The sequence below is a fragment of the Filicampus tigris genome, chromosome 11 (genome assembly GCF_054856515.1).
Source record: "Filicampus tigris isolate MCC_2025a chromosome 11, RoL_Ftig_1.0, whole genome shotgun sequence".
Lineage (NCBI taxonomy): Eukaryota > Metazoa > Chordata > Actinopteri > Syngnathiformes > Syngnathidae > Filicampus > Filicampus tigris.
Genome location: NC_141227.1, coordinates 22550407 through 22562575, shown reverse-complemented (window position 1 = coordinate 22562575; position 12169 = coordinate 22550407). Strand labels below are relative to the sequence as shown.

The window sequence follows — 12169 nt, the reverse complement described above, 5'->3', positions numbered from 1 at the left end:
CATTGACGCTGGATCAAGTTTGTGTCTTGAGCTAACAAAATGCAATTGTGCGGAACACGATGACATAAAACAGAAAATGCGATTTATTTATCAAGTGCAAGACATCTCAACTCAAATTTCTCTCTCGAGCGATCGGATGATTAATGAGCCACCTGACTGTAATTGACCTTTTGCTGTTGCTGTGAGATGTCAGCACTTATTCATGCCACACAAGAATGTGCTTTTAGGGGGACACCTAGAGAAAAATGAGACAAAACATTGCAAAGCATGTGTAAAAGTGTCAGTTGATTTTTTTTTATTTTATTAGGTTTCACTCAGTTGAAGAAAAAACAACTTTTGTCTTTGGAACGTTAAACGAACAAGAGAGAAAAAGGCTAAAAAAAAAAAAAAATTGCATGACAAAAATTGACGTGAAGACAATTTTGAATGCGGGGCGACTTATTCTTTTTTTTTTTTTTGCCCTTTTGTTTACAAAAAAAACAAAGCTAAAAAAAGGTATTTACAGTGCATCAATATATATTTACATTAAGGCATTTTTTTTTGCTGGGGCCAAAGAAGACAGGCGACGTGATAGCTAGCCCACTTGTACACAAATAAATAGTCGGATGTAGCGTGATTTTGACGTTTACAGTGCTATTATTCTCTGGATGCTACCTGCTGTGGGTCAACACCAACACACACACCGTCCACAACACTTTGGGCTGATTTGCATGTCGGCAGAGGAAACATCATTTCATCATGTCTTTTGTTGTGACGAGAATAAAAACAAACAAATAAACAAAGAAGAAAAAAAAAAAAGGACAGCACCGTGATTGTTTGAAAGTCTCAGTGCAACGCAGCTCTGCTACCATTGAGTCAACACAAGCAGACTATAATCGAGGCACTTCGAAGAAAGGTGGAGATGACGACAGGCTTTGGTTAAAAAAAAAAATGAGCTGGGAAGATGCACGGGGGAAAAAAAAAAAAATCAAAATAAAAGAGGATGAGATGAGAGAGTGTTTTTCAAGCTGCTCGTGTTTGTGTCTGCTTCGCTAAAAGACAAAATGAATAATTGATCAGCTAATTGCTGCTCTTTAGCAACCTCCTCGCTGAATTAAAAAAAAAAAAAAAAAGAAAGAAAAATCCTTCTATAAATCCGCCCCCTTTTTCTCTTCCTTCCATCTCCCGACGCACTGATCGTCCAGCGGTGTAGTTTTTACTCACTCGCTTGTCTATAACCATTTTTTTTTTTTTAGTGCAAACCAAAGGATTTGGTTGAAAAACAAACAAACAAAAAAAAAAAAAAGCACAATCTGGATAATACACTTCTAGGAAGTAACAAAATAGGTTTTGGCTTGGCTAGTTTCGCACATTCATCCATTTTGCTCACAACGTATTAAGGGGCGTGGCTGACTTTGGGCCACACCCTCACCCCCACAACCCCTGATGGCCAGCCAATCAATCGTAGGACACATTCACACGACACACACAAAGATTTTCACGATGAACCAGAAAAGTCGTTCACAGGTGAACTCCATTTGACATCCAAGCTTGTGAATGCACATGTCCAAATGTCCAATGTTTTTCGTATCTTTTCGGACAACCGGCTGTTCTCTAAAATGGAACTGAGCGGGAAAATTCACAACAGGTTGTAGCGGTGCAACGATGAATCCATAACTCATCGACGATAAAATGAACGGATAATCACTTTTGATAATCGATTAATCGTTGAGACCTGAAATTGTCTCAGTTGTCAGAATTTCAGCCTCTCCGCAGTAAATCTCATCATTGCATTGAATAAAAATAATTTATTTTTAAAAAAAATCAGCTTTGACTTTGGTAACTAATGATCAACATATTTGCCTATTTTCTGACTTCTTACGGAGCAAACCAGTAGTCGAATCATAATTAGGTCACCTTGCCTTCTCGTGCAATGGACTATTCCACGTTCTTACTGCGCATGATTCAGGAAGGCGGATGTGGAAAAAGGACTCTTTTTTTTTTTTTTTTTCCCCCATCAAAACGACCTGAACCTTTTTCATGGTAACACCGAATCTGCCTAAACGATAACAGCAAGAGCCAGATACACTTTCCAGTAGTAGTAGCACTGCTGTCAGCGTCAGCCGAGTAAGATTCGAATGGATTAAGTTGATTAACTGTCTTTCATATGAATTCATGGTTTATTTGCCACGAACCTAACCTATAAAACCAAAACATGTACAGTACATATAATAAATGATATTGTTCATTCTACTACAGATGTTTGTTAAAAAATACACTGGAAGAGCATCTTTGCAAAAAAAAAAAAAAAAAAATCGCTTACTAAATTGCAATTGCACTATTGAGGGCTGAAAAAGAGATTATTTTTCAAAAATCGTTCAGCGCTACTTGTAAGGCACCATCTTGGTCTGATGGCGCCAAAACGAGACCGGCATGATCAAGAGGACTTTTCAAATAACAATTTGAACTGAATGAGGAATTTAATGGCCTGCCAGTTGTGTGGGGAAAAAACAAAAACATTAAACACTTGGACTTCAAATGAAGTTGACATTTTAAGTTCATCCTTGAAATGTCACCCTGTCGTGAGTAGACCAAACAAACAAGCAGTCACACCTGTGGACAATTTAGAGTCTTCAATGCACCTAACATGCATGTTTTTGGAATGTGGGAGGATCCCCCGAGTACCCGGAGAACATGCAAACTCCGCACAGGTAGAACGGAGCCAAGATTGGAACCCCGGACCTCACAACTGTGAGGGAAAACGTGCTAACCGCTCGCCCGCTGCGCTGCGCTGCCTTACTTGGGCACAGCGCGCGCGGAGCGAGTTAAGTGCTGTCATTGCACTCATCAAAGGACCGACAGACTTTTTGGCCAGTCCGGACCGAGTGTATCTGAAGCTTCCAGTTGTTCCCGCTCCACCGGTAGGAGTCGGTGAGACTTTGAGCTCCCCGTCAGCGGAGGGACGACCAAAAAAAAAAAAAAAATGAAAAATCAAATCAAATCAAATAAACGACAACAACAACAACAACAAAAAAATGGCATGAGCGAGTCGTAGCGCTTTGGGCGTGGTCAAGCGTTAGTTCTGGTGCCTCTTCATGTGCAGGGCCAGGTGGTCCGAGCGGGAGAAGGAGCGCGAGCACACGGCGCACTGGAAGGGCTTGGCGCCCGTGTGTTTGCGGTAATGGCGCGTCAGCTCGTCCGAGCGGGCGAAGCGCCAGTCGCAGCTGTCCCACGTGCACCTGTAAGGCTTCTCACCTGCAGGGGGAAGAGGGGGGGGGGGGGGGCAAACGAAATGCGGGGTCAGAAATGATGCAAGTGCGACCTTGATGTACGACTTTTACAAAGGGTGAGCAGTCGCCTGGTCGATTTGTATTTTTATTTGCTTTCTGTTGAAAGTTTCCGATACGCCGACGCTCGTGTGAAGTGGAAACAAAAAAAAAAAAAAAAAAAAAAATCGACGCAATCGAGGTACTGGTAGACCCGTCGTTTCGTCAGAAACTATCATGATACGAGTTTTGTTTTTTAAATAGCACTAATATGATATTAAAGCGTGGTTTAAGTATGTGCTTTTTAACTCCTGTCCCCAAGTAAAAATAAACAACTACAGACTCTGAAATGTACTGACCATAATTTCTCGAGAATAACTAACACACACACAAAAAAAAAAAAAAAAAATCAAAAATTGAGTTCACAGTAAATTATGAAAATCTGTCACATTGGACAGATTAGGCCTGCAAATAACCATTACTTTAACAATCGATTATTTTGTCAATTAATAAATCGGATAAAAAAAAAAAGGTGTTTGAATTTCCATCCCTTTGTTCAAAAACTGGACATTATTTGAAATTGACAGTGTAGTAAATGCACAAACACAAATTATTATTCAGTTACTGTTTTTTTCCGTAACAGGTCAGAGAATTGGCAAAAGGTTGATCATCGTTTTCCAAAGTAAAAGCCAACGTATTTGTCTTAATAGAGTGCGTCTTGTCTTAATGTGTGTTTTACGTACTGTCGGGTGTCAAAGTAAAAAAAAACAAAAAAAAAACGGAAAAATAAATGCTTCAATAAAGTACGGAAAGTGAAAAAGTGAAATACAGTACAGTAAGAGTCTTTGTAATTATTTCCTCCCCACCACTGTGAGCACTTAAGATGATGACAAACTCACGAACGGCGAGTTGTAGTGAGTCACGGATTAGCAGCAACTGGAAAGACGGGTTGGCTGCGGTTAATCGGCATGTGTCCTTGCCGCTCTTATAGTGCGTGGTGTACTGCAGACGGTCACGCCTATTATTGCCATTTGTGTACTCTAATTTACTTTTTAAAAAAAAAAAAAGCCCAAATTATACCAGCCAAGGCACGGCCTGAATCTAAAAAAAGCTAAAGGCTAACACGTTGTCTGATAATATTAGAAAGTGGAGAAACGTGTTCAGTAAATACACAAATGGCACTCAATTTGGCACCAATGCTCATACGAGGTATCCAGGCTGGTCCGCCAACATTGCAGACTACTAAAATCGGCAATCTTGCGATGCCGTGGAAGTCGCAGAAATGCTTTTTGCAAGCCAGTGCAGGATCGGTGACGATTTCAAAGCCATTAGCTTGAGATCAAGTTATGACAAATTGCGTCTTCAACGCATCTTTGGCCACCCTCTGAAATATTTGGACATTTGTCTCACTTTTAAAAAATGTTTTTTTTCAAACTAATGTGTTACTATATTTTTTACCGTTTCCCCCTCCATTATTATCGCTTGTCTTCACTGATTGGATGGGAGAAATCACATGCTCCTACTACCTTTCGCAACTCCAATTTACCACTTCAGTTCACGCTGCCAAATAGTGTTCCTTAACTTGTAAAGGGCGCACAATTTGGCCACGCCCCAGCTACGTCTGCGAGATGTGATTTTGCACCCCGCCCCCCCCCCCCAAAAAAATCATCTCTATTTTTATTTCATTTTCTATTTTTTTAACGTAGGAGAGAGCGTGCAGAGAAAACAATGAAGCGGGCAGGGAGTTCATATCTGGCAACACACTCTCAAAAGCACACACACAAACAATCAGGATAATGGATGTTGATGGAGATTAGAGGGGAACTCCCACGGGGACCCAAACGCATTAGGAATCATCTCATACAGATTAGTGACAGGTGTATGTGTGTGCGCGCGTGCGCGCAGTCAAGCGTCGGAATAAGAGCGGTGCATCGAGTAACAAAAAGAAAAGGCGACGGGGGAGCGCACGGGGAGGGGAGGGGGCGAGGGCCGGCCGGGGGCATCCTGGGAGGCTTTTGAAGGCGGAAGATGAAAACGGCGAGACTGAGTGAAAGCTACAAAGAGACAATAAGGAAATTGGTTGCGTGTCTCTCAAGCGATGTTTAATTGTGGTGTTTCAGAAATACATATCCCCCCCACCCACCCTCTCGCCCCCCTCCGAGTGGACTAAGGTGTGTGTTGGTACCCTGCGCAAGACGGGGAATGTGTAGATATCAACAGAAGCTTTGTTTGGTTAGCTGCTCCGAGGCGGGGCCCCAAAAAACACCTCCCGGGCCTTGCTTGTTGCTTCTGCTCGTCCGAAGCAACAATCGGGACGACGGGCCGGGCCGTCGGGAGAGGAAGCGCGCAAGCCCAACTCACTCGGGTGACCTCCTCCAAGGCCAAATTCGTTTGGTTGCTCTTTTTTTTTTTTTTTTTTTTTCGCCTTATTTCGAACATATAAGAAAATAATAAAAAAAAATAAACTAAGAAAAAAAAAAAAAACAACAACAACATGTCATTTAAGCGCTTACAAAAAGGCAGACATACATTACATGTTTGAAAAGGAGTAAGAAGAAATATGTGTATATAAGTATAAGTATATAAATATTTGGTTGCTTCACGCTCATTTGGGAGTAGAGCCATCTCTCATTGAAATTTGCTGTTGACCGGTGTTGCTCGCGCGAGAGAGACCCCACAAAAAGTCTTTGATCGGACTTGAAATACCCTAAAATACCGTCGACCTTCGGTATACGCGGGCACGGCGTTTTCCAAACAATAACCCAACCTAGTAGATGGATGACAATCAGACCTCTGCTGACTTAAATCAAAAGTGAGGGAAAATGCTCGGATTCTGTCCGATTAATCGGTACGTGCGTGCCCCGCCTTTACAAACTCAAGCGAGCAGATATCGGCGCCTGCGTTTCGGAGCATTTCTTGGTTAGCGATCTGACATTGTCCCGCATACTCCGGGTGTCATCGCCCCCCCGATCCCGTTACATGGCCGAAGTGTGTCACTTCCACCTGTTTTGATGGAATAGTATATTGGGCAGACGATGCGGAATGGCGCGGCGGGCTACTTTTACACATACACAAACGCGTGCCAGGAACACAACACTCTGCCCGGCAACACGGTGCCAGGCGCCGATGCCGAAACATGAGTCGCGCGCTCGTTTTCTTCCCGGCCGGGCGATTCTTCTTCTTATCGGAAAGGGACGGAGGAACGTCTTACCCGTGTGGGTCCTGAGGTGGGCTTTCAGATGGGACGACTTGGTGTAGACCTTCTTGCAGCCTGTCAGGACACAAACCGACGCAAATCAATCACTTGTGACAGGAAAGATGTCATGAGAGACGATAATCGAGCTGAATCGAAAAGCATTCTACTCAAAGCGATGGTCAGCGATTTGTTTCTCACAATTGAAATTCCTTTGAGCGGTGTGACCCAAACTTTATTGAGCCAGTGGACATTTTTAAAATGTCACCCGTACACCACCAAACAAATTATCAGATACTGAAATCGATCTCGTGTCAACTTATTTTACTCCTTGCCTTACTCAGAGTGAAATTGGGAGTTCGTTTTGTTGAAAATATTATTCTGCTGTATGAATGCCAGCAGGTGGATAGACAGGTTGATTGTGCATTCTGGACTATAAATAAAATAAAAAAAAACAAAACAGTAGGGCTCTGAGGACAGCAGACTCGGCGGGTCAATTAGCGGAGATTTGAGTGCAAAGCGAACATGGTGCATCAGCATTGAGCTGTTATGCTGCAGGCAAGTGGAATAAGCGGCCAACAGAACTGAAGTTAGCGACAAGCGTAAATACTTTTTTTTTTGTTTTTAAATCCCATAGCTATGATTACCTCATTCACTGCCATTGACATATTTATTCGTCTTTTCACAGCCCAGCCATTCAATCCCAGCAATTTATTTCTATTCTTCTTCAAGTTTTTTTTTTCAAACGTTAGGGTAAAAGAGGGTCTGAAAATGCCTGGCTTTGAATGAGTTAAAGTCTTTTCGAGCAATTCCATAATCAACTTTTCCAAAAATCACGTCCTTGCTCTGTATGTTCTTTCAGTCATTCTAATAAACAACTTTTTATTGCTCGACTTTGCCTTTTGGATTTGTCTGTTTTTTCAAATGCCTGAAATGATTTTGCTTTTAAATGTCCTATTTTGCCTTGAAATGTTTTGTAACGACGAGAAGCACATTTGAGTTACCTTGCGTGTGCGACATAACTAAAGCATGCCTGAGTTTTACTGCTAACATTTTTCCACCCTTTGTGCCTCTTTTGGCCTATTGGAAACGCAATTAAAGCTAACTAGTAAGCAACTATAGCGACAACTAAATGTTCAAACAGTTTACCCTGGAGCACTTATTTAACATCCTTGCTATCTGGTTTGATGCACTAGTACACTCTTTGTCCTCACTAGTAAGCACACGCCGACTAGTTGGACCTAGTAGTCGTACTAGTGTTGCACAGTAGTTTAATAATAAGGTTGAATTGCATCCTAGTCGGCTAAAAATGGCACCAGTAGTGGGGGAAAAAACTTTTTTTAGTAAGACAAAGAGGAATTGGGATTGACTCACAGTCATTCTACTAGTGCACCTTGGTCGTTCTATAGTGCGAGTGTACTAGACCGGGAACTTAAGTTGGATATCAACCAGGCCTTAGATCCACTATTTGTAAGAAGCGATTGCCAATTTTCCCACCAATTTTGTGACATTTCCCACGGCACACCTTCCGATTTGTCAGCGCAGACGAACGTCTCTGAAGAGTTCTATGATTACACTCAACTAATTCAACACGCGAAAGAACACGCCGCAGAGGAACAAACAGGTTGAACCGCACTTGCTCATTATGACATCACAATTGAGACAATTAACATTCACGTCTGCATTCCGAATGAGGTTTTTCACTAAGGTGGATGGCGGAGGTGGTTTGGGGGGGGTGGGGGGGGGTTCACTTTGAAACACGTCCCTCCGAGTTAGTTTCACAGCGAGAGAATCTCTCCTTGATACGTGAGAGCGCTGCGCGTCATTTGAATTGGAAGACGTGCGCAAACACGCCGACTGAAAGCTCGGCTTTTAAGCCTCCTTTTTTTTTTTTTTTTTTTTTTTTATTTTTTTTTTTACACGCTGACGCCACTCGGCCTTGCAAGTAGCTGCACATCGAGGAGCTCCCGTGAGAGCCTCAGACGATTTTGAGGGGGGGAAAAATTTTTTTAAAAATCGACGCAGCCAGTTAACCGTTTGAGCCGGGAGCCTTCGCACTGACAAAACAGGCCTGCTTAATTAACGCAAACACGCCCACAGGTTCATTCCATCATCATACCAGTAATGTCTTGAAAGCCGCAAGCATCTGTGAGAACTGACTGCCGAGAGGGCTCCGGCCATAAATCGTGTGATAGTACACAAAGGGAAGAAGATTGAGTTTTGAAAAGAAAAAAAAAAAAAAAAAAAAAAAAAAAAAACTACAAAAAACAAAAGGAACTCTAGTAACAACTTGTAATCAGTCAACAGTTGAAACAACACAATGACAGCACAAACAATCCTCATTTGGATCGGCACCAAATTGCGCAACTTCACCTCCTGGACATTCCTGAATTGTGTCGCTAATAATCGAGCGTTAGTCGCAGAAAATTGAAGGGCTTGCTTCAACACCATCGGTAGTGACTCTCTAGTCTGCAAACAAAGCAGGATTTGCAATCATAACTATGGAACAGGTTGAACACTGATGATCTTTTTTTTTTTTTTATTTCCGAGTTGGTAAGGAATGAAAATTCACTCCTAACACCACACGATAAGCGCTCCGGATAATCGTTATAAAAAGTAATCCGCTTTGAAAAGCACGGTGACACACGTCAGGCTCTCACACCTTCTGCAAAGAAACATCGTGGGACCATGTTAGCGAGCTTGTTTGTCCAATCACTGCGCATATTTGGGAACTCTAAAAGTAGTGCTGATGTTTCAGCCGGGATATGGAAGCTGACATTTGTCAGAAATTCTCAAGCATGATTGACTACTAAAAAATTTTTACAGTTTAGCAGTTTTGCCTGGGACGACTGTCAAGTGCCGTAGAAATGTATGAAGCCACGAAAAGCCCGCACGCGTCTACCGGTGCAGTTCTGACTCGCAAATGACATGCGATTGTCCTACTAGTGCTGACAAACACAGAACTAGTTACTGGCTTTAAATGTAGTCAGTGTACATTCTGTTAGCACATTTGGGCAAAGCAACTTTGCTTCTGAACGTTAGCCGTTGTCTTTGTAAATGCTCGTAGGTGACGTGCCATTGCTCGCGTAGGAAACTTTGCCTTGCCTGCCAGGCGGACCTCAAGGATCGTCGAGCGAATGCTCAACCGACTTTCAAGCAACAACGACAAGCGTGTGATTTGGTTCCAACCTGGATAATCGCAGTGGTGGATCCGTCGCTTCTCCAAATCCGGGTTGTTCCTGCGGTTGTAGCGGGCGGCGGTGAGGGCCTGCGTGGCGGCGGGGGCGTGGGGCAGCGGCGCGGCTTGCCCCGGCGCGGCGGCGCCCGAAGCGAGCGGCAGCGCCAGGGCGTCGGGCGCCAGTCCGGGGGCGCCGCCCGCCAGCTTGGAGGCGATGGTGGCCGCGTACGAGGGCGGCGGCGACATGGTGTGGAGGAGCTCCTTCTGCCTGTCGGGGCTGCCCGGCTCGGAACTGGGCGGCGAGGGCGGCAGGTAGGGCGCCGCCTGCTGCTGCTGCTGCTGCTGCTGGAAGAAGTGGGCGTGCGGGCGTGAGTACGGGGGCCCGCCGCAGAAGGAAGACTTAGCAGTCTGATCTTGTTGGGCGCTACGGAAGGGCGCGTTGACGGCGGAGGAGTGCGGGAGGTGCTGCTGCTGAGGGTTAGGATGATGGTGAGCCTCCATGCCGTCGCCGTGGTGATGCTCCAAGCCCGAGATCAGGAGCTGGAAGAGCGAGGCGCCGCCGTCGTGCTGGTGGAGCTGCTGCTCGAACGGCGACGACATCTCCTGTTTGATGAACACCTCCGGCAGGGCCTCGCCGCCGCCCGGCTGATTGAACGCGCTGGTGAAGTCGGGCAAGCCGGCGGCCATGTTGGCCTCCATGGCGCCGCAGCTACTCGTGGGCGTCTGGAGACTCTGAGAGAAGCACGGCTCGGCCGATTCCGTCTTGATCTGGACCAGGTCCCCGTGGGGCTGCGGGGGCCGCGGCGGCTGGGCCAAGCCCGACCTCGGGTAGGCCACGTCGGGGAGGAAGAGATTCATGTTGAGGGTGTACGGCGCCTCGCCGAAGAAGTGATCCAGCCCCGCGGCGGCGGCGGCGGCGCCGTCCCTTTGGGACTTGTGAGTGTCTGCGAGTGGCTCTGGGGAGAGATAGCGGTCCATCTCACACTTGGCCTGAAGGAAGGACACAAAAAAAAAAAAAAGAAGCAATTCACTCAGCTTCTGACGAGGTGTCACAGAACCATTTGAGATTTTGATTGGCGCGTCACGGCACAGACATTTATCAAGTAGTCATCAATAGGCGGCTGCCACATTCCCACTCTGCCTGTCAGGCTGAACTCGGAAACCTGCCCTGCACTCCACTCCACTCTTTAAAGCTATGACTTTGCACGTTTGCTTCAAAATCCAACGAGGATTTATTTCGCTTGCAGAAAGGCAGAGGGGGAACAGTAGTTGTGGTCTGGGACGGGCTCTTGCTACTTCTAAGCTCACGTAGCGGCTGTTCCGCGGTGTTCTCGCCTTAATTCACTCTCGTGCAGGCCAGTCAGAGTTAGCGGGACCTTTCTGACCAGGGTCAGTTGTTGCGAACCGACAACTGCTCGCCAACTGGCCGCACATGCACAACGCGGAAAAAATGCACGGGGATGCCTGGCGTGTTTACCGCAAAAGGTTCGCGATGCATTCAAAAAAAAAAAAAAAAAAAAAAAAAAAACGAGAGCGTGCGGGGTTGCGATGGTGTGGCAGGCCGGTTAGGGAAAAACAGCCGCCACGCCCATTGAATCCCAAACACAATCGATCACAATCCACGAAGGCGAGCTTTTTTTTCTTTTCTTTTTACCTGCGTGTAGGCGCCGTGTCCGCCTCTGTCCGAGTCGCTCATCTTGAACTCCAAGCCGAAGTCCTCCATGTGGAATCCTGCGGGCAAGGACGCCTTGTGCAACGGGTAGAAGGGCTCCTCGTGCCCGCCGCCGCCTCCGCTCATCGCCAATGTCGCAGCCATGGAGCTCCCAAAAAAAGGGGGAAAAGAAAGAAAGAAACAAACAAAAAACACTCGGGCCGAGCCCCGTTTTAGTACGCCGAAAATAGGAGAAGGAAGAGGAGGAGGATGCTACAGTCGAGCCGGGGGAGGGAATGGAGCCGGACGATCTTGCTTACATCCCCGTTTGCACTTGTCTCGCCTCCTCCAGCGGCCCACCATCAGTTTTCTATGCGCGGCGTGCAGGGCGGAGCAGGCCTGGTGTAAATAGAGCACACGCACCGCCTACCAGACCTTTAAAAGGCTGCACATCACTCATTCAAGCTCGGCCACCGCCCTGAACTCGCTGTCGAAATACATTAACGACGCGTGCACCGCACAGCCACAAGGGTAAATCAAGGTTGAACAAACCTGTCCAGATTTTGGAGTTGGCCGATAAAATGAATCATTTGAGACGAGCGCCATTTGGGAATTTCAAGTGCAACACATGAAAATAAGGGAAGAAATGACACCTAAGAAATTCTAAGCCATGTAGTCCGTAAAAAGGAAAAAAAAAAAAGAAAAAGGGAAAGAAAATCCTAGGTTTACGACGGAGTCGCGTTCCCACCTTTTTAATGGCATTTTAATTCGAATGGCAATCATATTCAGATGCATCGCTATGGAACATTCGGTACCATTCAGATACTCTGTAAACAAACACAGTGCGGATCAACCGCTGGCAGCTGCCAGAGGTTGACAAGCAATAAGATTTTGGCACGACA

The 12169-nt window shown here is 45.6% G+C and overlaps 1 protein-coding gene across 1 annotated transcript; it reads right to left on the bottom strand.

The window, feature by feature from the left end:
- Positions 1–270: 270 nt before the first annotated feature.
- Positions 271–11844, bottom strand: klf5a (Kruppel like factor 5a). Its single transcript, XM_086046128.1, has 4 exons — positions 11271–11844; positions 9628–10606; positions 6457–6516; positions 271–3234 (listed from the first exon to the last, which is right to left on the bottom strand). The coding sequence occupies exons 1-4, from the start codon at positions 11430–11432 to the stop codon at positions 3056–3058; spliced, it is 1380 nt and encodes a 459-aa protein (XP_085902254.1). The 5' UTR covers positions 11433–11844; the 3' UTR covers positions 271–3055.
- Between the last annotated feature and the right edge of the window lie 325 nt (positions 11845–12169).

Excerpts from the sequence above, each read along its gene's own strand:
- klf5a (XM_086046128.1), bottom strand. The coding sequence starts at position 11,432 with ATGGCTGCGACATTGGCGATGAGCGGAGGCGGCGGCGGGCACGAGGAG. Across the intron at positions 6,517-9,627 it reads CCACCACTGCGATTATCCAG|GCTGCAAGAAGGTCTACACC; the intron begins GTTGGAACCAAA and ends GTGTCCTGACAG. Across the intron at positions 3,235-6,456 it reads CCACCTCAGGACCCACACGG|GTGAGAAGCCTTACAGGTGC; the intron begins GTAAGACGTTCC and ends TTCCCCCTGCAG.